At 36.8% G+C, this 25,483-nt stretch overlaps 1 protein-coding gene across 2 annotated transcripts; it reads left to right on the top strand.

Moving 5' to 3' along the window:
• Nucleotides 1-434: 434 nt before the first annotated feature.
• LOC143575331 (uncharacterized) lies at nucleotides 435-23,887 on the top strand. 2 transcript variants are annotated; one of them, XM_077059735.1, is made up of 28 exons: nucleotides 436-619; nucleotides 729-945; nucleotides 1,022-1,158; nucleotides 1,233-1,355; nucleotides 1,431-1,577; nucleotides 1,742-2,081; nucleotides 2,154-2,346; nucleotides 3,466-3,587; nucleotides 3,672-3,763; nucleotides 4,133-4,355; nucleotides 5,597-5,660; nucleotides 5,745-5,893; nucleotides 6,005-6,075; nucleotides 7,220-7,393; nucleotides 7,977-8,048; nucleotides 11,049-11,150; nucleotides 11,229-11,318; nucleotides 11,536-11,611; nucleotides 11,698-11,794; nucleotides 12,425-12,494; nucleotides 12,585-12,764; nucleotides 13,592-13,714; nucleotides 13,809-13,892; nucleotides 14,590-14,774; nucleotides 15,135-15,273; nucleotides 20,310-20,369; nucleotides 20,731-20,835; nucleotides 23,485-23,887. In XM_077059735.1, exons 1-28 carry the CDS (start codon nucleotides 539-541, stop codon nucleotides 23,596-23,598), a joined length of 3,630 nt encoding a protein of 1,209 aa, XP_076915850.1. In that variant the 5' UTR covers nucleotides 436-538; the 3' UTR covers nucleotides 23,599-23,887. The 2 variants fall into 2 exon arrangements, with proteins under 2 accessions (XP_076915849.1, XP_076915850.1); XM_077059734.1 differs by having other exon boundaries at nucleotides 435-619; nucleotides 1,742-2,346.
• The last annotated feature ends 1,596 nt before the right edge of the window (nucleotides 23,888-25,483 follow it).

The raw sequence follows: 25,483 nt of genomic DNA on the forward strand, positions 1-25,483 counted from the left end.
ATAAGCTAACCTGTGAACAACTCGTGACGGAGAAAGATGGTGTTCACGACGGTAACGTCGATGGTCGCGACAGTGAATACAATCGTTGGACGGTGACGAATTGATGAACGATGATAGTGAAGGCGGACGGAATCGATGGGAGCAGTGGATCATAGTTGATGAAATTTACAATATTGCCATCGCGTGATTTTGAAATCAACAGTGTAAGAACTCGCGTACGTAATGTATGATTAGGGATTATTGTATTGGATCTTTTATCAATATAATATTATGATGCATATATATAAAATCATCTCCCACCCACTACATATAATATGCCCCTTGCTATTCCATTGTAGAATATTTATTTATCCCCAGTCTGAAACCAATTTTATATTCTTTTTGTTTACCAAATTCATTATTATTCATTTTCATCTTCCTTATAAATATAAATAAATAGATAAATAACCAATTTCTTCCCCCTTTTCATTCCAATCATCTATCTATTTATCTGCAATCGAATTTCAATTCCGATTCCAATCCAATCCAAATTGATACGATGGTGGAAACAAGGCGGAGTTCTTCATCTTCCAAACGCACCTTGTCCTCCTCTCCAATTCCCACAGGCAAGAGATCCAAGGTATTATTATCATTATTATTGTTCTTGATTTAGGGTTTCCGATTTTTTCAATTTCGTAAATTAGGTTTTTTTTAATTGAATTATGGATTTTGGTGATCGCTTCTTGCAGGCGGCTGAGGCGGCATCCTCATCGACCACCGGTACGCCGGCCGAGCCGATCGAGGCCGTCGTGAAGGAATCCGAGTCGCAGGAACAGGAGGTCCGATCGGATGATCCGTCTAAGAAAGAGTCTGATGCTTGTGAGGAGGTGACTGGCGTTGATGTGCCAGACAAGTCTCAGGTTGCGCAGGCGGAAGCCCAGCCGCTGGTCTTCCCGATGTCTCTAGGTCTGTTGAACCTCCAACTGTTTGTGAAAGTTTTGATTTTTTTTTTGTTTTTTAATTTGGTTTGTTTGATTCATAGGGAATTCGTTGATTGATGTAGAGAAGACGAAGACGAAGGCCAATGGCGGTTCGACTAGTTTGAATCGGTCCAAGAAACGTCAGTCGAAATCTAATGTTGGGTTTGCTTGGGGGAAGCTTCTTTCTCAGTGTCCTCAGGTACTGCTTTGATTAAATTTTACATTTTTAGGTTAAGTTGAATGTGATCGATCATGTTGATATATATGTTGCAGAATCCTCATATTGTTATGGAACATGATGTTTTCACCGTTGGTCAAGGTCACCAATGTGACTTGTGGCTCAGTGATAAATCCATCAGCAAATCATTGTGTAGCTTGAGACACATAAAGTCACAGGTATTTTCATCTTTTACTTATTCTTTATCACAGTTGGTTCAGTTATTAATAAGATGGATTTTTTGTTTTTTATAGCAAGGAGGTGCATCGATTACTTTGCTTGAAATCACTGGTGGCAAGGGTACGGTCAAAGTCAATGGCAAGGTTTGTGCTAAAAGGTCAACCTTGCCACTTAGGGCTGGAGACGAAGTTGTTTTTAGCTCTTCAGGAAGGCATGCTTACGTATCCTTGGATTTCATATGTTTCTTTAAAGTTATTGATGCCAATTATGATCTTTTTTACATTATATATTTCTCAAAAAGCTAGAAGGCGATAAAAAGCGTTTGCAGACCTACCTCTGTTGTTATGTGTATATGTGTGAATTGATTTTCTTAACAGACAGTTAGATATTTCAGCAGTTATCAAATGATAATGTTGCTGCTGATGTGGCACCCTCCGTGAGCATATTGGAAGCAAATAGTGGTTCTTTAAAAGGATTACAGTTAGAGGCAAGATCTAGGGACCCATCTGCAGTTGCAGGAGCCTCAATATTAGCATCTTTATCTAATATCCAAAAAGAATTATCTCTTCTTCCGCCACCTTCTAGAAAAGGCAAAGGTTTACAAACTGGAATTTCAAGTCTACCCTCTGCTTGTGAAGATAATCGTGTAATTGACACTGACATGGAAGATGCTTCTGATCCTAATGATAATGTTGCTGCTGATGTGGCACCATCGAGCGATAAAGGTGTTAGTGATAATGTTGCTGCTGCTGATGTGGCAAGTCATGAATTAAGACTGTTACTGCGTATGCTTGCAGGATCATCTGCTTCTGAGATTGATATTTTGAAAATTCTTGATGAGCGGAGAGAAATTAGAGATATGCTTAAAGATGTTGAGCCACCGATCTCGTTAGCTGCAAGGCGTCAAGCATATAAAGATGCATTACAACAAGGAATTCTTGATCCTGACACAATTGAAGTTACATTTGATGATTTTCCATATTTTTTAAGGTGCAACCACTGACTCACTTTTTGATATATCTTGTGCTGATTGTTACCCTTATTGTTTTTTTTATACTTGATTTTTTTTATCTAGTGACTGTGAGCTCTTATTTATGACTAGTGATCGTGAGCTCTTATTTACAACACAGATAAGTTGGGATAAAAGGTCCAGTCCAAAACTGGATATAGATTTAATTATTTAATGAAATGATGTTAGTGAATTAGGCTTGAATTACTAACCCAAAAGCAGTTCATGGTCCTGTTTTGGATCGTAACAATTGTAAGAGGTACCAAAGTAACACCAAATTGGTGACATGCATTCTATTCTAGGTTGCAAGATCCTAGCTTTTCAGCTATGCAGTTAATCGGTGATATATCCGTTATCGATCCTCAAGCAATGTATCAGTCAGAATATTGATGCTAATAATTTTGGTGATATTTCACCGATATTTGGCTTCCTACATATATGTCATCTCACTGTTTTTATAGGTTTAGAATTATTGGCTCATAATATTAACAATTTTACTACCCTAAGTCCAGTACCCATTAAAATTGTTGGCCCAAATCTCAGTACTCATTAAAATTAACCCTAAACCCACCGACACACAACCGTTTCTTCTCCAATTCATGAGCAGTTTCTTAGTTTTTATTGTGCAAATGAATTTCAGTTTTTATTGTTCTTCGCTCAATTTGCTTATTTCTTAGTTTTTTTCTGAAACCTGCTCATGGTTGATTTTTTATTCATCATCTTAAAGAATACTTTATCCTTACGGTTGAAGGATTATTCAAGACAAATGAGCACAGAAAGCTTAAACAATGTTTTGTTACCACTCTTTGACTTATTTATGTTGATTTAAAGGCAAGAAATTGCAGTCACCATATTCTAGTAGAACACACATGCAACAAATAACCAAATTTAAGATGAACTTTGCTTCTTGGCGTTTTAGTGAAGTAGCAATATTCTTTTAGCTTTGTGAGGTTTTTATCCATCCTTTTAAGCTGGTGATCATATGATATCAAGCAATGATGCTGGGGATTATTAAAAAGAAATAGTCTTGATTCTTATTTCAGTTTCTGTAACATTGCATTCAGAAAACGTTTTGAGTTAGTTCCCTATTTTTTTAACAGTGAAACAACAAAAAGTGTGCTGATTTCTTCTACCTATATACACCTGAAACGCAATGAGTTCGTGAAGTACGCATCTGATCTTCCTGTTTTATGCCCTAGGATCCTCTTGTCTGGTCCAGCAGGTAATTGGCTGAATCCGTTTAGAATAAATGGAAAAATAGTCTCTTTTTAACCTTCACTTTTAACTTTTGAATCTTACAACACAGGTTCAGAAATTTACCAGGAAACATTGACAAAGGCTCTTGCGAAACATTATGGTGCTAGGCTGCTTGTAGTTGATTCTCTTTTGTTACCTGGTGTAAGTTTTTTTCTATTGTTCACAGTTTCTTTTAACTAATAACCATCAAGCAAGGCTTTATCTTTTTGCCAATTTTCAACCCATTTACTTTCATGGTCATTCGATCTGATTGCCAAAGACACTATGGATTTTTGGTGATTTCACACACGAGTCCCTGGACTTCAGTTTTGTATATAAGTTATAAAAACTCAACAAAAAGGTCCTCATTAAGTTAAGGGATTTATGTAAATAAGGTCCTTCTAGTTATTTATGAGAAAATTTCATAATATAGAAAAAAGGTTTCAGGTCAACTCAACCCGATAAAAATTTACCAGTTTCTGAACATTCGTATTTTCCTACCTCTACGATTAATCTTTTTTCTCGTACCAGGGGTCAGCTTCTAAGGAAACTGAGACTTCAGTAAAGGAGAGTGGTAGGCTTGAAAGAACAAGTGTGTTTGCTAAACGGGCCCCACAGGCAGGGGTTATACATTCCAAAAAGCCAACATCAAGTGTTGAAGCTGATATAATTGGTGGATCTACTACTTGCTCTCATGCTCAGCCCAAGCAGGAGGCATCTACTGCATCATCAAAAACCTACACTTTCAAGAAAGGTATATGACGGGTTAACTTACGAATGAGTCAATTTAGGTTGAGCTTTTTCTCAAACAGGTTAAACCAATAAGTTTAGGTTAAAGGGAAATTGGTCAAATAAGGTGAAACTGTGAAAGATGATAAGAGCGGGGCTAGATTCTTATTGAATATTAACAAACAGAAAATAAACTATAAATGTTTAGTATTGGTCAAATAGGGTGAAAGTTGATAAGAGTGGTGCTAGATTTTTATTGAGAATTAAGAAACAGAAAAGAAATTACAAATATTGTACGATTCGAGAAATATGTGATCTAGGTTTACAGACTCAACTCATGCAAAAAATAAACTATGAATCTTGTGACATTTTTGTACTAAAGATAATCTAATACTTGTAGGAGAAGTAAATAACTTGCTATGTAGCTAATGCATACAATCTATTTATATTTACATTTCAAATTGATATACATACCATAGTCACAAGGTTCGCTCAAAGTGCCACGATTTTCGATCTGGATCGTTCGTACCAAAACGCGGTACGAACACGATCCCGGTTCGCTCTGGTTCACGATTCCGATAATGAAATTGGCGTTCCAGAAAATTAGATCAACTGGATGAGAATGGGTCAAAACTGAATCAAATTGATCAAGTGGAATGAGTTCTTACCTCGATTAGAACCCAAATCGGACAAAAATTGAACCAATTTCTTGCTAGGGTTACTTACGGTGTTATGGTTGTGCGTCGCTTGATGAAAGAAGGAGAAGGAGACGTTTAGAATGAATTGGGTGGTGGGGTTAGGGTTTCATTAAGTTTGGGTTTATTTACATTTAACCCCCTCCATTTTCAAAAGTTTATATATGTTTTCCAAACATGTAATTTTTTTTTGGTTTAAAATCCTTAAATATCATAGAAACATCCAAATGATTTACTTGTAAATTAATAACTAATAAATAAAAGTATAAATTAACAATATATATATATATATATAATTTTTTGAGAAATTACATGCATCGTACCACATTATATGGTACATTGTACCGGAACGATCCGAAATGAGCCTACCCCCTATGGTACCGAGTTTTAGAGACCTAGCGAATTGCGACCCCATTCCACGTTCCCGTACCGGATCGAACCTGTTGGGTCTGTCTTGAACCATTTTAAAAACAGCCTATTTGACAATTTTGACCGGTTATCCAAGTCCAGTTTGCTAACTCTACTGTTTATGGGTTTATTGCGATAACTGTTATTCTCATTTTAATGCCAGGTGATAGAGTTAAATATGTGGGTTCTCTGTCATCTAGCTTTTCTCCTTTGCAGACTCCTTTAAGGTATTTAAACTTCATCATCAGATGAAACATTTGACTTTTTGGTAGCTCTATCAAATATTAGAAGTCTATGTTGTTTATTTCTAGGGGGCCAACATATGGTTACAAGGGGAAAGTTCTACTTCCATTTGAAGAAAATGGATCTTCCAAGATTGGAGTTAGATTCGATAAATCAGTTCAAGAAGGCAATGATCTTGGAGGACTTTGTGAGGAAGACCATGGCTTTTTCTGCTATGGTAAATTATATAACATGCAATTAGTGAATATTGTAGCATAGTATTTTGTTACTGTTTATTATTAGCAAAATGCAAATTGTATTGTATATTTTTTTCTGGATTATTTTGCAGCTGATTCACTTCGCCTGGATTCTTCTAATGCTGAAGACATTGAGAAGCTTGCCATTAATGAATTATTTGAGGTGAGAATAGACCTCTTTTTTTTCAAGTTGACATTATTTAAAGTTTGGAAAATCATATTATCTTGGTTATATTATCAGTGGATAATGTATATGGAGGTGACCCAAGTATTCAACTTTTATCAATAATGGCCACTCATATATTAAAACTGCTTTATAACCTTATAGGCCATTCAAGTATGTGTCTTGTTCCATTTATACTAATTTTGACCCAAGACATGCTAAATGATGAAAATTAGAATTACGTTTTTTTTAAAGTACATCAATATTTTCGATTATGTGTCAACATGTTACTGTTAAAACTTCAAAATATCTTATCCACAAAATAACAATAAGAGCATTTTCGTCATTTAGTTTGTTTTATTGGTCAATGTTGGTACAAATGGGAAATGGGTGGCATATAAAGTAGTTTTAATATTTAGATGGCCTTGATGAAAGAAGTTTTATACTTTTGTTGCCTACTTATAAAGCCATTCTTTTTCCTAACCTAGCATGAAACTGAGGTTGGCTTGCTGTATGGTGTTTATGGTCAATTAAAGGGATAATGAGCAGTTTTGTTTTAACAGTTAAAAGTATACTTTATACATAAAGTAGACATGTAGTCACTAGTCAGTAGTAGTCTTACAGTTAGGCTAATAAGATGTTTTTTTGCGTTGACTACCATAAATTATATTTGCCAACTATTGTAATAATTGAAGCAATGGGAGTCAATAGTTAGCAAGTTTCATAAGTAACTAGATAATAATACATTATAGGAACAAAAAAAGTATCAGACAAGAACTGTTGTAGTGTAAGTAGTAATGAAATATATTATATTTGATAGTTAATTAAAAGTAACATATGATGCAGCGAGTGGTATTAACAGTTAATTTAGTAGCAATATCTCAGCTTTTTTGACAACTAGATAATAACTAACAATAAAGAATAGCAGAAGACTGTGATGTTCAGTTTGTTGAACTTTACTGTCATCTTACAACTTTTCATTGCAGACTCTGAAGCTTGTGCTATAAAACGTGAACAAAGAAAAAAAACAGTTTTTTTTACAATTAGCATTCATAACTTCAGTAGACTTTTCTGTAATTAAGTTAATAAACATTTGAAATGGGGGCATAGCTAGCTAATTTGAAAAGTCCATTTGTGTATGCAGGTTGCTGTTAAAGAAAGTAAAAACAGTTCATTGCTTTTGTTTGTAAAAGATATAGAAAAATCAATGCTGGGAAATCCAGAGGCATATAGTTCCTTTAAAAATAAGCTTGAAAACATACCTGGAAATGTGGTTGTCATTGCTTCACACACTCAGTTGGACAGTCGAAAGGAGAAAGTAAGTACACATACCTATTTACATACATTTTTATGATCTCTAATAGTCTTTACTTACACAAACATATGCATACATACAAATACATAGTTGCACACATGAATACACATTTATGATATCTAAGCATCGAACTTACACAAACATATACTGATATACATACATTATACATATTTTGATACGTTCATTATATCCAATCGTCTAGCATACATGCATACACATGCATATTTATACACATTCATGAAAACTAATTATCAAACATACGCACATATACATATATATGTACACAAGTATATATACATGCACACACACACACACACACACACACACATTCATGTCATTTGATCATTAAAGTTGCACATACATATACATACGTATATTACACATATGGCATATAGGTATGTATATAGACATACTTACATTCATACGTTGACAAGAATATATATACATATATGCATATTTGTACACATGATCAATATATCTATCTAATCATCTAGTTTACACAAACATATGATACATATACATACATGAACTCATGTTTACACAGACATTCATGACATCTAATCATCTAATTTACATTGTTTTGCAGTCTCCATCAGGAGGATTATTGTTCACGAAGTTTGGCAGCAATCATACAACGTTGCTTGACTTAGCTTTCCCGGTATGCAATGGATAATTTGTCAAGATTAAGATATATTCTTGAGTTATAATATAATAGATGTTTAAGCCACTTTTCCTGAAATATTGTTCATGTGGGTTATATATGTTAGGATTAAACGCACACACGAACTGAACACGACACGAAAGCAGTAAACGAACACGAGGATTTAACGTGGTTCGGTCTAAACTGACCTACGTCCACGGGTGGCAACTAGGTATATCTTTATTGAGTGACCAATATTACAAGTACATAATGTTGTTTATATAGAGACTGAACTAGGGTTAGTAAATTATTATGCAAGAAATCTAAACCGGGCCGGGCTTGGGCCCGACCGCCCACACCCGTCTCCTCTTTTGACTTCATATAATAAACCGGGCCAACAAGGCCTACGAACCCAACAATCTCCCACTCGGAGGCCTTGAGTACTCTCGTCTGCACTCCTGATTGTACTTCTGTAATTTGAACATTAAACTTCTTCTAGTTGCCACCGCCTTCTCATCAATTAACCTGAAGGCCCGTTGAAGCTCCCCGGAGCTCCAACACGTCAGTCATGGCTGAAACTGCCCCTGACCCGTTCTCTGTCCCTACCGGCTCCCACTGTAACGAACTACCGGATCCTGAGATAACCTGAGAACACTCTCCATATTCAGCAAGTAATTCATTGGAGAGACTTTTACAGCTGGAATACTGGTTTTCTTAATCCACTGTCGACCTGGAACTGTAACTGAAACACGACCTGTGCTCCCACTGTCACGATGTCCCCCAACTGATTTAACCTTCCTAGCTCGTTTATCCTGAATCTTCACTTTGGCTCTGGGTTTGTTACTTGCAAAACGAACCTTCTTCTGCCCACGAGATTCTGTGAACCGGACTTTGTCTTTCACCAAAACTGGATCCACTCCTTTCGGTGACATATCGACCGTATACAACGAACCCATTTTCTTGCCACAAGCAACCACGAGATTCCCTTTGACTACTTTCCACTGCCCATTCCCGAACTTAACATCGTGCCCCTGGTCATCCAACTGCCCAACTGAAATCAAACGTTTCTTCAAACTTGGAATAACCCTCACGTCTTTCAAAGTCCAAGAAGTACCGGCTGAAGTTATCAAATCAACGTCTCCCATACCCGTAACCTCTAAAATATCATCATTCGCTAGTCGAACCTTTCCAAAATCCCCAAATTTAAGATTCTTCATCGTTTCACTACAGTGAGTGGCATGAAACGATGCACCAGAATCCATCACCCAAGCATCAACGCTACTCTCAACACTACAAACCAAAGCCTCATCACTACTGACCCCGTCATCTGTGTCTTCTTCTGTAACGTTCACCTCTTTCTTACCATTCGGACACTGATTCCTGAAGTGTCCTTTCTCTTTACAACCCCAACATTCAATATCTTTACGAGTCTTAGACTGACTCCTCTTCCTGCTCCCACTGCCTCGCTGTTTTCCCCTACCTCTACCTTCTGTGACTAGCATATTGCCTGATGATTCATCTGAACTTCTGCGTCTAGAATCTTCTCCCAGAATCAGATCTCGAATCCCATCGAAAGTAATATTTGTAGACGAACTACAAACTGCAGTCACTGTTTGCGACCAACTGTCGGGCAAAGAGGATAATAACAAGAGGCCTTGAACTTCATCATCAAACTTAATGTCAACTGACACTAAGCGGGACAAGATCGAATTAAGATTATTGATATGAGTTGTAACTGACCCACCCTCTTTCATTCTTGTTGTCACTAGCTCTCGGATAAGATAGACCTTATTCGCTGCCGAAGGCTTCTCATACATGTTGGATAGTGCGTCCATCATACCACGGGCTGTGGTTTCTTTCATGACGTTAAACGCCACATCTTCCGACAACGACAATGTAATACAAGCCCTAGCTTTCTTGTCTAACTTCTTCCAATCTGCTTCTGACAACTTTTCTGGTTTTTCATCCTCAAACACTACATCCAAGTCTTTCTGACAAAGTAGTGCCTCAATCTGCATCTTCCACCAACCGAACTTCTGTCCGTCAAACTTTCCGTCTTCTGCCATAACAATGACTAAAACGAAAAACTGGATAAAAAACAGAGACAGACACAGCAACACGAGCCTGAACTTAACGACTGTTCAACTGAACTCTGTTAAACAATCAACCTATTTAACGTGCAGCGGAATAACGAACTGTAAATCAGAAACCGAAACTTTAAACTGAAACGATAAACCTGACAAACACGGTTGGCACTGGTTCTCCGTTTCTTTAACGCTTCTTCTGACTTAAAACTGTTCTTCAATGAAAATAGGAATCGATTCAACTGTTCTTAGCTCGTACTTTGCTAAACCGAAACTGATAAGAAAAAACGAACCAGCAGCTGCGGAACCCTAATCAGCGGCGGCGGACTGTAGCGGCGGCGGCGGTACTGTAGCGGCGGCGGAACCCTAGCGCAGTAGGGTGGCGGCGGCTGGATGGTTTGGCGGCGACTCGGCTGGTTCAACGTGTTCTTCGCGTGATCTGAACCTAAGCTCTGATACCACTTGTTAGGATTAAACGCACACACGAAACTGAACACGACACGAAAGCAATAAACGAACACGAGGATTTAACGTGGTTCGGTCTAAACTGACCTACGTCCACGGGTGGCAACTAGGTATTTCTTTATTGAGTGACAAATATTACAAGTACATAATGTTGTTTATATAGAGACTGAACTAGGGTTAGTAAATTATTATGCAAGAAATCTAAACCGGGCCGGGCTTGGGCCCGACCGCCCACACCCGTCTCCTCTTTTGACTTCATATAATAAACCGGGCCAACAAGGCCTACGAACCCAACACCCACACCCGTCTCCTCTTTTGACTTCATATAATAAACCGGGCCAACAAGGCCTACGAACCCAACAATATATATATGTATATATATGTTTTGATGCTACATAAACTGAAGGGATGTTTGCATTAAATTAACTTTACAAGATTATTAACACAATAGTGGTTAAATGTTATACAGAATGATTTTGGTAAACTGCATGATAGAAGCAAAGAAACCCCAAAAACAATGAAGCAACTTACTCGTCTTTTCCCAAACAAAGTGACTATACAGATGCCACAGGTAAGTAAAGCCACTTTTTTTTTCCAATATTTTTTTTAATGTTTATGGCTTTTAATAATCTTCTTAAAATCATGGTAGGATGAGTTGCTACTTTCAGACTGGAAGCAACAGCTGGATCGTGATATAGAGACGTTGAAATCACAATCAAATACTGTCAGCATCCGTGCAGTAAGTGTCTTTTGAAACTTATATTTATTGTGTTATGTTTATAATAACAACTATATCATTACAGTAGCAATCATTTTTTTTGAATAAAAAGATATAAGAAGCTGTATGCATAAAATGCAACCTTCAAGAGAGTTTCGACTTGTTTGACTTTTCATCTGATTTTACTCGTCCGTTGTATGAAGTAACATAACCCGATACCTTGATTTCATGATTTCAGGTTCTGAACCGTGTCGGTCTTGAATGCTCCAACCTTGATGAACTTTTAATAAAAGATCAAACTTTGACAAATGAAAGTGAGTACACTTTTGTTCCCGTTTCTGATTCTCTTCAAAGTTTTCTTTGACTTTTATAACCGATTTTGACTTTTTAATGCTAACAGGTGTGGAGAAAGTTATTGGATGGGCTTTGAGTCATCATTTTATGCAGAATTCTGAAGCTCTTGTAAAAGATGCTAAGCCTGTGCTCTCTAATGAAAGGTATTGTCATTTTCTTTTCTTTCTTTTAGGTGACAACTCATAACACAATTAGGGGATATTTGAATGTGCAATTTAAAACTTGTTATGCTATTTTTAATAATCAGAAAGATATAATCAATTGTAACAAAATGTGCTGTAGTTGATGGTGATGTGCCTTTGCTGTTTGAAGTTTTAATAATCATTAAACAGATACTCAGCTGTTTGATTAATTGCCAATTTTTTAACTTTTTAAGAAATACATATGTAAAATGACAAAAAGGACATCTTTTGAAAAAAAAGAGACCTTGTGAAATAGGACTACATTTCTTGCAAGTTAACATGAGAAATTAGGTTATATTTTTTTCACTTCAATAATATTTTTCGTCAAGTAAAATGACAAATAAAAAGGATATTTTTGTGAAAAGAAGACACATCTAGGCAGTTTTATTTACCTTTTAATAGAAAGTCAGTTGCACCTAATGGGCAACTACTTTTCACTATTAGGTAGATAATGGGAGGCAGGATTTGTTATCTGAACATTTAAATTTAAGAAAAAAAGGTGTACTAATTAGTAAATCAGGTTAAAAAAGTATACCCTTGCACCCCCTTTACTACTTCTGCTTATTTTTTGCTCTATGTTGTGAATTGTAGTCTCGAGTATGGGATTAACATACTGCAAGGTACTCAAAACGAGAGTAAAAGTACTAAGAAGTCACTGAAGGTAAAGATTATGCTTTCCATGCATCTTTTGATTATTTTGTCATATAATAATTTCATTTAAGATTAAGGTAAATTTCTTGTGATATTTCAGGATGTGGTCACTGAAAATGAATTTGAGAAGAGACTTCTTGCAGAAGTTATTCCTCCTACTGAGCTTGGTGTTACTTTTGAAGATATTGGAGCCCTAGAATCTGTGAAAGATACTTTGAAAGAATTGGTGATGCTACCTCTTCAAAGGCCTGAGTTGTTTTGTAAAGGACAGCTAACCAAGGTAAAGGCACAAGTATATTTTTGTTAAGGTGAATGGGATGTGGTTAAAAATAAAGGTGTAGTTTGGCTCGACTAGACTTGTGCTCCGCTCATCTAACTTACTAGAGCTCGGGCTCGGCTCCTTTAACTTCCCAGAGATCGAGATCGACTCGTTTAACTTAGCAGAGCTCAAGCTCAGCTAGTTTAACATACCAGAGCTCGAGCCTGGCTTTTAACTCAGCCGAGCTCTATTTCAAAAACTCCAGTTTGACTTGTGAGCAGTTTTTCAGGCTCACCTTGGCTTGGCTCGTTTATTATTTATTAGTTGGTTTATATACATTTATAATATATTTTTTTACACATTAGTTAATTATAGTTTTTATACGTAACATGATGTTTATTATTTTGTTATATTTTTTTTAATCATAGTTTTATGCATAATAGTAATTATTGTAGTAATATAAAATAAAATCTTAACAAATAATGGACTTGCTTAGGCTCACGATTCAGCTTGAGCTTGATTAATGAAGCTCGGGCTTGGGCACGTAAGTACGTAACACGTTTACTTATTTAGGCATGAGCTTGGGCTCGACTTATTTGAGCATTTAGCGAGCCGATCTCAAATAGCTCACGACCTGTTTGGCTTGTTTACGCCCCTAGTTAAAATAGATTTTGGTCATGTACAATTCGTTTGACACATACTCATTTGACCAAAATTTTTATGATTTGACAGAACACATCAGTCCATTTATATGTAATTGTTTTGAAAATGGCACCTCTAATTTGTTATATTGTTTGTCTATATATTAAGTTTTTAGGTGATTTTGACCCAAAAATACCTTTTTGTAGCCTTGTAAAGGAATCTTGCTTTTTGGACCCCCTGGTACCGGTAAAACGATGCTTGCCAAAGCTGTTGCAACTGAAGCTGGTGCAAATTTTATTAACATATCAATGTCAAGTATTACTTCAAAGGTACCGATTATTTTTCATTCTAAATTATTATTGTTTTATATATTGATTCGTTAGTAGTACATAATAATGTAACACCATGATGATTTTTTTGTAGTGGTTTGGCGAAGGAGAGAAGTATGTTAAAGCAGTTTTCAGCCTTGCTAGTAAAATCTCGCCAAGTGTCATTTTTGTTGATGAGGTTAGTACATTGTTTTAATGGCGCTATAGCAATTTCTCAATGCTTGATGATTCTTGTCTTCTTATCATCTTTTAACTTTAAAATTATTTGATATAAACTCTTTTTAACTTCTAAAAGTATCAATTTAAGGTATACTGTATGTCCGTACAATAAAAAAGGTATGCCGTGGCTAAATGCATGCATGTACCTTTGATTATGTTGACCTTTTCTTTTGATGCGGTGCTGAAAACTGGTTTACTTGATGCCAAGGTTGACAATTACCTTTACTTGAAATATTTTAACGTTTTAACGGTTTTTACTTTTTAGTAGTGAAAACAAAGTTGGTTGCCTGAAATAGAAACATGATCATAGTTGCTTACTTTTTTGTTTCTTTACTCTCTCTTGGAAGTATTTAACCATTTTCTTTGACTTAAATGCATAAAAACCCTCAAAAAGATTTTTTTCCATGAATCTTTAATATTTCAAAACTATTGATATGAGGTGATCTGTATGTCGATAAATACGTCAGTACTTTTGACCATGCTGACTTCTTTTTAATGTGGGGCCAAGAAATTGGTTTATGAAAAAACGAGGGTTTTTATTGCTGAAACAAAGTTGGTTGTATTTTATGCAATTAGTTTGTTTTTCTTTTTGTGGTAATCAAGACTATTTTCCTCCTTTTGGTTTTTGAATTTGATTTTGTGTATTTTTATAACAGGTGGACAGCATGCTGGGAAGACGTGAAAATCCCAGTGAGCATGAAGCAATGCGTAAAATGAAAAACGAGTTTATGGTAAATTGGGATGGTTTACGTACTAAAGATAAAGAACGTGTACTTGTACTTGGTGCAACTAATAGGCCTTTTGATCTTGATGAGGCTGTAATTAGGCGATTACCTCGCAGGTAAAACTTGATGAAAACTAAAATATTATGTTAATTTTGATGAATACAAGCGTGTGTGTGCATATGCATGACTTTTAATTATTTCTTTTTTTTTAGTTCCATTTAGAGCAATTATTGTAAAAACCTTATGGGCTTTTGTTGAATTTTAACTTGGTCTTATGCTTTATTTTTGTGATATTTTTTTAATAATTAAATTATAAAATATAACTTGCAAATACCCAGATTATAGTCTTAGTTGGATTTTTTAAAAATTTTTATTTTCAATCTTACAAATTTTGAATTGCTTGACTTTTTAAATTAGCTATGTACTAACTAGAAGTAAAATTACATCTAAACTTCTTATTGCTTTCTGAATTGCAGGTTGATGGTTAACTTACCAGATGCCACAAATAGGGAGAAAATATTAAGAGTGATATTGGCAAAAGAGGAACTTGCGCCTGATTTTGATCTTGAAGCAGTGGCTAATATGACTGATGGATACTCTGGAAGTGATTTGAAGGTCTTGTTTTATCCTTGTTATTATTATTACTATTTTTTTTGTTAGTAGTAGTGTTAGTTAATCTTGAATAAAAAGAATAAATTGAATAAATCATGGGTCAATAAAGAGTAATTCTAGGAGGAGTGATCCTAGGAGCAAGATTAGGTTCTGTTATTATTTAGTCTTTATGGCTGAATAATTTTGTGTCTTATTTTTAGCAAATTTCCTTTCTTAGTTACCTAGCCTACCTAATATAAAAGGGGCAGTCCTGCAGCATTGTAATAAACACAAACACAAAAATACTTTTGTTTGCTTTCTTTCAAGCAATAAGAATCGGGCTGTCTGTTTTGTTTTCTCTTGTTCTTGATTTGTGGTTTTGATCCAATTGTCTTCAATTGGTATCAGAGCACCAAGTTAAGAGTGTTCAGTTGCTTGAAGGCTCAGTCTTTTTCGACGGACAGAAGAAGAGAGTATCTCAGAAAGCAACAGAAAAGGCATGGCAAATCCAGCAAACCAAGGAGGACCAAGAGAAGCAATCCATGGAGGACCAAGAGAGCATACCTTGTCATTGCAATGCCCGATTTTGACTCCCTCAAACTACACTATCTGGGCTGTCAAAATCAAGGCTATTTTCAATGTACATGGTGTTTGGGAAGCAATCGAACCAAGGGCTGGAGTCGAGGTTGATCCGAAGAAAAACAGCCTTGCGATTGCATACTTGTATCAAGCAATCCCAGAAGAACTAGTTTTGCAGCTTGCTCATCTTGAGCAGGCAAAACAAGTTTGGGATGCTTTGAAGGCAAGATTCATCGGAGCTGAACGAGTTCAACAAGCCCGTTTGGGGCTGTTAGAAACAGAGTTCGAGGCATTGAAGATGAAGGAAAGTGAATCAATAGAAGACTTTGCTGGAAAATTAGGAGAAATCGTATCTAAAACAAACAGCCTTGGAGGGGAGATGGAAGAAAAGAAACTAGTTCGCAAGTTTCTTGGGGCTGTTCCTGATCGGTTTCTACCAATCGTAGCCTCAATCGAACAATTTGCTGATCTGGATACTATGTTATTCCAGGAAGCAATCGGGAGATTGAGAGCCTATGAAGAAAGAATAAAATCAAGTACTAAAGGTGGCGACCAACTCCTATTATCCTATGAAGATTGGCAGAACAGAAACCGCGATCAAAAGGGTTCTGGTCGGGGACGTGGGTCTGCTGGAAGGAGTAATAGAGGCCAAGGGAGAGGCTGAGGTCGATCATCTTCGAATGGTGCGAAAGCTGAAGAACGACAGCATTCAAAGGGGAGGGATAGATCAAACTTGAAATGCTTCCGATGTGATGGGAAGGGCCATTTCTCGTCTGATTGTCCCACAAAACGAAGAGATGAGGCAGCAAATCTTGTACAAGAAGATGGACCAGCACTGTTGATGACAGTTCATTCAGAAAGCAAGAAGGAATTTGTTTTTCTAAATGAAGATAAAGTGATTCCACAGCGGTATGATCAAGAATCAAAGGAAGATCACACATGGTTCCTTGACAATGGTGCAAGCAACCACATGACGGGTAATCGTGCAATCTTTTCCAAACTCAATTTCAACACGGTTGGAAATGTTCGATTTGGAGATGGTTCATACGTGAACATAGAAGGAAAAGGAATGATTATCTTAGCATGCAAGAATGGTGAACAAAAGATTCTTGAAGATGTCTATTACATACCTTATCTAAGAAGTAATATTCTTAGTTTGGGCCAATTTACAGAAATTGGATATTCGGTTCTCATGAAAGATGAGTACTTATGGATGCGAGATGCAGAGGGGAGACTCATCATGAAGGTGCTAAGGTCTTCAAACCGGCTGTACAAGATTGATTTGAAGGTGGCAGATCCGGTTTGTTTGCTGTCAAATTTGAAGGACGAGGTTTGGGTATGGCATGCCCGACTCGGGCATCTCAATTTTGACGCCATAAAGCTGTTAGAAAACAAGAATATGGCAATAGGAGTTCCAAAGATTGAGCACCCAAAACAGGTATGTGATTCTTGTCTTATTGGGAAACAAACTCGAACCACTTTTCCTAATCAAACAAGTAATCAAGCCAAGAAGCCTCTTGAGCTAATTTATGCAGATGTGTGTGGTCCAATCTCTCCCTCCACAAAAGGTGGAAACCGGTATATGTTTCTAATCGTTGATGATTATAGCCGGTTCATGTGGGCTTATTTGATCAAGACAAAAGATGAAGTCTTTGAATGTTTTAAGAGATTCAAGAATCAAATGGAATTGGAGCTTGAAACAAAAGTTAAGAATTTGAGAACGGATAATGGTGGTGAGTTCGTTTCTCGTGCCTTTGAAGACTTTTGTAATCAAGAGGGGATCACACATCAATTCTCCGCACCATACTCACCACAACAAAATGGTGTGGTGGAGCGTAGAAATAGATCCATTTTGGAGATGACACGGACTATCTTGAAGGCTATGGAACTTCCACAAGATTTATGGGGAGAAGGAATAAGGCACTCTCTCTATATCCTAAATCGAGTTCCTACAAGAGCTTTAAAGGACAAGACACCGTATGAAACTTTAAAGGGCCGAAAACCAAACCTAGATCAACTCAGAATTTTTGGGTGTGTATGTTATGCAAAAATAATGACTACACATCTGAAAAAGCTGGATGATAGAAGCCGAAGACTAGTGCATCTTGGTGTTCAACCAAACACTAAGGCATATCGACTTCTAGATCCAACAACAAATAAGATCTTGGTGAGTAGAGATGTGGTGTTTGAAGAAGATACAAAGTGGGATTGGTCAGAATCATCAAGCAACAGTGCACCAGAAGTTACAGAATTTATTGTGCACACTGATTCTGAAACAGAAGACTTCTCATACTTTGATGCATCTACGGCTGACCTAAACCAGCCATTGGATGATCAGAGTCATGAAGAAAACAATTCTTTTGTTGATTCTTCAACTGGGTCAGATTCCAGCAGCCCCATGATGGCAGTAACAGGTAGAGGACCTATCCTACCAAGGGAACCAACTGATAGTGAAGGCGTGGGAGACCCATCTATGGCTGAAGATGAGGTGTTTGATGACACTCCAATTCGGGGTTATAGATCTATTGGTGAAACTTATGAAAACAGCAACATAAATTTACTCCTAATGGAAAATGAACCCAGAAACTACAATGAAGCTGCAAATAAAAAGGAATGGGAAGTAGCAATGCAGCAAGAATTGAAGTCGATTGAGAAGAATGACACGTGGAAGTTGACTGATCTACCACAAGGTCATAAACCCATCGGTTTGAAATGGGTATTCAAAGTAAAACAAGATGCAAATGGAGCAGTTACAAAACACAAAGCACGCCTGGTCGCAAAGGGGTATGTACAACAGTATGGGGTCGATTTCGAGGAGGTGTTTGCACCGGTTGCAAGAATGGAGACCGTGAGATTGATCCTCGCATTGGCAGCCTACTTTGGGTGGGAAGTACATCATTTGGATGTAAAATCTGCATTCCTCCATGGAGAATTAAAGGAGGAGGTGTATGTAACCCAACCGGAAGGCTTTGTGAAGAAAGGAAAAGAAAACCAAGTCTACAAACTAAGGAAGGCACTCTACGGTTTGAGACAAGCTCCTCGAGCATGGAACACACGCCTAGATAACACCTTAAAGTTGTTGGGTTTCATAAGGTGTAAACATGAGCATGCTGTGTACAAAAGGGTGACAAACAAACAATTGTTAATTGTGGGAGTGTACGTAGACGACATGATTGTCACCGGGGGGAGACAATCAGATATAGCAACTTTCAAGAAGGAAATGGAAGGCCGTTTTGAAATGAGTGATCTAGGATTACTCCAATATTACCTTGGCATCTAGGTAAGCCAAGGAAGTTGTGGCATATCTATAAAACAAGCTGGGTACGCTCGCAAACTACTGAATCTAGCAGGACTTGCAGATTGCAATGCAACAAAGTTTCCTATGGAGCCTGGTTTGAAGCTGTCAAAGAAAGATGTTGGAGCTGAAGTTGATGCAACCGAGTATAGGAAACTGGTGGGGAGTCTTCGGTACTTAACCCACACCAGACCAGACTTGAGCTACTCAGTTGGGTTCGTAAGTCGTTTCATGCAATCGCCACAACAAACACATATGCAAGCTGTCAAACACATTTTAAGATATGTTAAAGGGTCGACTGAACTTGGGATACACTATCCTAAGAATGGCAGCAAGGAAATTCTCGGCTTTAGTGACAGCAGTCACATGACCGATCTAGATGATGGTAAGAGCACAACAGGCCTTGTTTTCTTTTTCAATAATGCACCGGTAGCATGGAACTCTCAGAAACAGAACACTGTAGCTTTATCCTCGTGTGAAGCTGAATTTATGGCAGCCGCTACCGCAACTTGCCAAGCACTTTGGTTGAGAGGCTTACTTGCTGAGATAACAGGCTGGAAGGAAGAAATGGTGACCATGAAAGTTGATAACCAATCCGCCATAGCACTTATGAAGAATCCGGTGTTTTACGGAAGGAGCAAACACATTAACACGCGCTACCATTTCATACGGGAGTGCATTGAGAAAGAGGAGATAAAGGTTGAACACATCAGTGGGAAGTTGCAGAAGGCAGACATTCTTACAAAAGCTTTGCCAAGGCAACAATTTGCTGAAATGAAAGAGCTGTTGGGAATGAAGATTATTCAAGATTAAAGGGGAGATTGTTAGTTAATCTTGAATAAAAAGAATAAATTGAATAAATCATGGGTCAATAAAGAGTAATTCTAGGAGGAGTGATCCTAGGAGCAAGATTAGGTTCTGTTATTATTTAGTCTTTATGGCTGAATATTTTTGTGTCTTATTTTTAGCAAATTTCCTTTCTTAGTTACCTAGCCTACCTAATATAAAAGGGGCAGTCCTGCAGCATTGTAATAAACACAAACACAAAAATACTTTTGTTTGCTTTCTTTCAAGCAATAAGAATCGGGCTGTCTGTTTTGTTTTCTCTTGTTCTTGATTTGTGGTTTTGATCCAATTGTCTTCAAGTAGTTGGTTTGAAAATTTGGTTGTGTGTTCAAAATTTCAGAATCTTTGTGTGACGGCAGCTCACTGTCCCATAAGAGAAATTTTGGAGAAGGAAAAAAAGGTTTGCTTCTGTTTATTACTATCCTTTATGTTAATGTTAAGCAAAATAACTAGAGGTGACATGCCATCCCATTATATGGAAACGGGGTCAAACATAGAAAGTTGAACATGAAATAACTGAAATGGGTTAAATATGTCATTCCAACTCGGGTTATGAGTTAGCCCAACCTTATCCGACCCACACATGGTGATTACCTGTCTTTATCTGAACCGCTTTTTAAAAAAATCAAAGTGCCCGTTGTGCCACATTTTATAATTATGCCTAAACCTACATAAACTTCACTATGCATTCAAATTTGTTTATTAGTTAAATGGACGTGTGTTGAATTTTGTGGCTCATAATTATATCATATTGTATACAGGAGAAAGCTTTGGCATTGGCAGAAAATAAACCACCGCCGGCTTTGCATAGCAGTGTAGATGTCCGCCCCTTATGTTCAGATGATTTTAAATATGCACATGACCAGGTGCTTGTTTAGTTCTTGTCCATTTTTGTTTTATCATAAAATGACTTCCTTTGTTTTTAAAACTGTTTGAACCGTCTATGCACCAAGAAAAGTTAAATATGTTTACCCTAAAATTATTTTGACTTTAATATATGCATCAATGTTTTACGCTTGTTTAAAAATAATTATTTTTTTTACCAAGTTTTTATACCAAACCCACTGTAGCTAACAGTTTCCCTTTTACCAAGTATTTTTTAATGAACCTATGAACCTCTAAAAGAATTTGTTTTATTTGTAAATGAATATTACAAAACAACGGCAATATCCACTAACATCCCATTTATATTGGTAGGGTCTGGGAGGATGGGGTGTAGGCAGACCTACCTCTACTTCAAAGTATAGAAAGGTTGCCTCTAGTGAGACCTCAACTTCAAAACCGTATATGGACATGAAAAGGATTTAGAAACATAGAGCGCTTCTCATGGAATCTTAATAATAGAAACAATTAGAATTATAAAATTAATAAGCTACCAATAATAGGAAAATGATGGAAAGGTATAACGTAACATATATAACATCATATCCTAAGTCACTTTGGTTTGCTTCCACTCCTTCCCTCTATATTGAGGGTTCCCTTGCTTTAACGACACAGTCGCCTGTCTTTGCTTTACATGCTCAAACCATCTTAATCCTCCCTCTTTTATCTTGTCTGATATACTAGCTACCTTTAATCTTTCTCTAAGAAACTCATTTTTCTCTAAGAAACTCATTTTTTTGTGCCTTTCAACATTGTGTCTCCACTCTCCACTTGGGCGCGATTGGCTATATCTTTTTTTTCTATCCCTGTCACTATGAACAAATGTTAATAAATACTTAAACTTGGTTGACCGTGGAACCACTTAGTCTTTGATGGTGATGGTGATCTGAACATCCTCGTCTTTGTTTGCACCAATGTAGTCACTAGTAAAAGTACTTGATCTTGAGAGGGACAAATCTTTAAACATTTTTTTTCTAAAGCTACATGCAACTCCTCTAGCCTCACACTTAGGTTTTGTTTACTCTCTACGACTAACACAATCATCTATATATATTTTCATTGACCCCTCTACCCTCAAGGCTGTCCCAAATCACATGATGTGGCATACGACAGTCTACCTTTTGACGGTCAATCACATGATTGAGTGATTGACCCCTCTACACGCAACTCCTCTAGCCTCACATTTAGGTTTTATTTACTCTCTACGACTAACGAAATCATCTATATATATTTGTTTACAGTAACCTGCTAATTTAAGTTCCGTGTCTAATTTTAGTGTTATATACCCTTTCCCATAGTTTTGTAGTATGACTTAACAACTCAATCTCCTTGTAGTTCCCCCAACATTGTAGAAAATATGGTTTAAGAGGGAAAAAACCAGCTTGTAGTGTTTCATAATGTGACTTTTTAACAGTTTCTTTGTGTTAATTAACAGAAAGTAAGAACCAACTTGTAGTGTTTTAAGTGAGAAAAACTTACAGTGCGTTTAGCTGCGATTTAGGAGAAAATACTTACCATGCAACATGTCGGTATGTGGGAAAGTATACAATAATACGAACCTGTTGATTGTCATGAGATTTGAAACAGACCTGGTTTTTAATGTCTCACCAGTGTCTGGGTAAAGAACGTGTAGCTTCTTATTGGTGCTATATACTGGGTTGTATGAGCCTGTTGATAGTCACCGGAGTGTCATGCTAGAATTCTGTCACCTGCGTTTTGTTTTGTTTGTTACAGTTTGTATCGGCATTGTATGTGCAATCTTATATTTTTGTCGTCGAAGATGTTTTTCAAAGATCTGAGATGCTTTTCGTAGATCTATATGGTTTTCAAACATGGTGCAGACAAGTTTAGATTTTGTCTACTTTCTACGGTTTGCAAGTTACAACCTAGATGCAGAAAGCGCAAACTGGTACCTGATGCCAACGATTATACCATGGGGGAAAAAGCCGAGGGAAAGAAATCCAATGAACTGAGGAACGAGATTAAGAATCAGAGAGATGAAGAGGGAGAGAGTTGAAGATTTGAAGTTCGGGTTGTCGTCTGGTGGGTTACAGTCAGGAGGTGGCGTGTGACGGTTAGGCTTTGGAGTTTTACTGCTGACTACAGGCCACCATCACTGCTTGGCTGCCGCCCACCGAACGACGGTGTCTGGAACTTAAATCTTCAACTTACTCTCTCTAAGTCTTATATTTCATCAGTTCCGTTCGACTTCTCGCCCTCTCGTTTTTTCCCCCATGAAATAGACGGTGAAATTGGGTTTCACTCTATAGTTTTTGCAATTGGCTTTGGAAACCTTAGACCTTAGATGAGGTCTAAGGTTGTGTCGGGTTTGAAAATCGTAGGACTGTGACGAACATATCAGCCCGCACATACCACACCGGGTGCAACAAGATATTGTTTTAACTATATTTAGCGTGTTACCTGTCTTATAATCATCATCTTTTTACCTAATCTTTAAAGTTAGCTATATAAAATGTTGTATGTTATAGAACACACTTAAAGTTGCCACTATTTTGATATCTTGGTGCATACATTAGGGACAGACCTAGCCCTCTTTCTTTCTTTAATTTGACCTGTTAGAAATAAAACAAATATGAAACCGACGTATTCAAATTGATTTATTATGCATGCAGGTATGTGCAAGTGTGTCATCGGAGTCTTCAAATATGAATGAACTTCTTCAATGGAACGAACTATATGGTGAAGGCGGGTCTAGGAAGAAAAAGCTCCTAAGTTACTTCATGTAAAACATGTATTAAGTGTATAGCCGTCCTTTTGTTTCCTTAATTTATAATTAATTTGGATGTCATCGATGCTGATTAGTCTTCGTTTAATCATAAAAGTCCATGTCGTCTTGGTATACAAAGACCTGCAATAATGGAAATTCCGTTGCGGTTGTAGGTCGTTATCGAAGAGTTTTCCTTTTTCTTTTTCCGGATTAAGTCATGTGTAACGTTGTTTATGCTTGTTTTACAGATCAAATTATTTAGCTTTTTATTTTTTCTAATGCTTGTATAGACTAATTAATTTATTTAATGATAATGCATGCGTTGTGTTTAAATTGCTTTTGTGGCGTTTTGTGACCAAATTGTTCATAATCTAGTAAACATTTTTGTGCTAAACGATCAGTATTGTATATTTTTTTTACAAATGGCTCGCGGCTTGTTTTTTGATTATCTTAGAACTTACACCTACATAAAATACATAACTTGGTATTGATAATCAAACATTTTACACATCCATTAAAAACATGTTAAAGATAAAACATCAAATAATCTACATGTACATGAAATATGGTCCTAGATTTAATTTTCATTAAACTTCAAACTTACTTGTATTTATGTCTTTCTCATTAGGTGACATGCTCCTTTTATAACAATGTGTTAAAATGCAGAATTCTGTAATTGTCTTTCTTCTGTTTGACGTTGCTTTTCTGACTCCATGTCGAGTTCTCTTTCGAAGAGCTCATTCTCATTGTTGTTAGTAAGCCTCGTTGTATGAAGTTTTTCAGCAACTGAGCCTTACCTTTTTCTTTTCTTTAGAAGCCTCAATGCATGAAATTCATTTTCATTTACCGAAACTCATCATCCTCACCCAACCCGTCCATCTTACCACTTCTAGTTAAAGTGTTAGCAAATTTAAAAATCCCTACACAATACACACACGATAATTTAAGAATTAGTATTAAATTAAATCAAGAGGGTTTAACAAATATTAAGCAAGAGTTAAGTGCCATTTTAGAACCTGTTATTTGTTCAATTACGCAATTTTAGTACTAATTTTGAATTTTGTGCAAATAGCTACCTTAGTTTTAAAAAACTTGCATTTTTAGTACTATTTTTAACCCCGTTAATTTTCTTCCGTTAAGTCCGGGATATTTGCGTAATTTTATTATTATTTGATTTATTCTTTTATTTTTCTCTCCCTTTTTATGTTGTTGAACCAAAATAACAATCAAGGTAGTACACCATCACAACCTTCATGTTCTTCCTCAACCTCATCTCTTCTTTTCGATTCCGGTGATTATGCTAACGCCGGAGACGGTAGATTACAAGGTGGACACGTGCATCGCACTAGCTCTTCATCATTTACTCGCTATAGTGAACGAGATTCCGATGAGGAGAGTTAACGTCGTAGAGCCGCTGGTTGCAGTACGAGCCGTCGCAGAGAGTTAACACCGTCCAACTCGCCGACGCGTTTTCATGGACGCTTGAGAGAACTAATCAAACTGGTGATTCACCCGTATACCGTCGTCGTCTTCATCCATTTTCCTTTTCCGTTGACTTGGCTTTGATTCATCTGATTCAGATCGCCTTCGTCGTCCCTAGCGACTACGTATCTCCGATTGCGCATTTTTAGTGTGATTATATAGTGGAGATCATGGGTTGGGTTGTCAATTGGTGATTCACCTGTATCCCTTTTTATATCAGTTTGAATTTAGTTTGAGAAATTAGGGTTTAATGAGAATGAATTTGGGGGAAATGGGTTAACGGAAAAAAAAACAAAAATATAATACTGAAATTACCTAAATGCCCCTGATTTAAATTGTGAAATTACTCACACACCCCGGACTTAGCCGACATATGTATATGTATCTCGTATTAATATTATTCTAATCATAATCAATTCACC

This window comes from Bidens hawaiensis, unplaced genomic scaffold, assembly GCF_021521415.1.
Source record: "Bidens hawaiensis isolate Kalapana, Puna unplaced genomic scaffold, B.hawaiensis_p1.1 tig00027337_1, whole genome shotgun sequence".
Taxonomy (NCBI): Eukaryota; Viridiplantae; Streptophyta; class Magnoliopsida; order Asterales; family Asteraceae; genus Bidens; species Bidens hawaiensis.

Bases quoted from the DNA above. Each gene is read 5' to 3' on its own strand.
- LOC143575331 (XM_077059734.1), top strand. From the start codon at position 539: ATGGTGGAAACAAGGCGGAGTTCTTCATCTTCCAAACGCACCTTGTCC. The intron at 2,347-3,465 runs GTGCAACCACTG...TTTTTTTAACAG, and splicing joins GATTTTCCATATTTTTTAAG to TGAAACAACAAAAAGTGTGC. The intron at 7,394-7,976 runs GTAAGTACACAT...ATTGTTTTGCAG, and splicing joins TGGACAGTCGAAAGGAGAAA to TCTCCATCAGGAGGATTATT.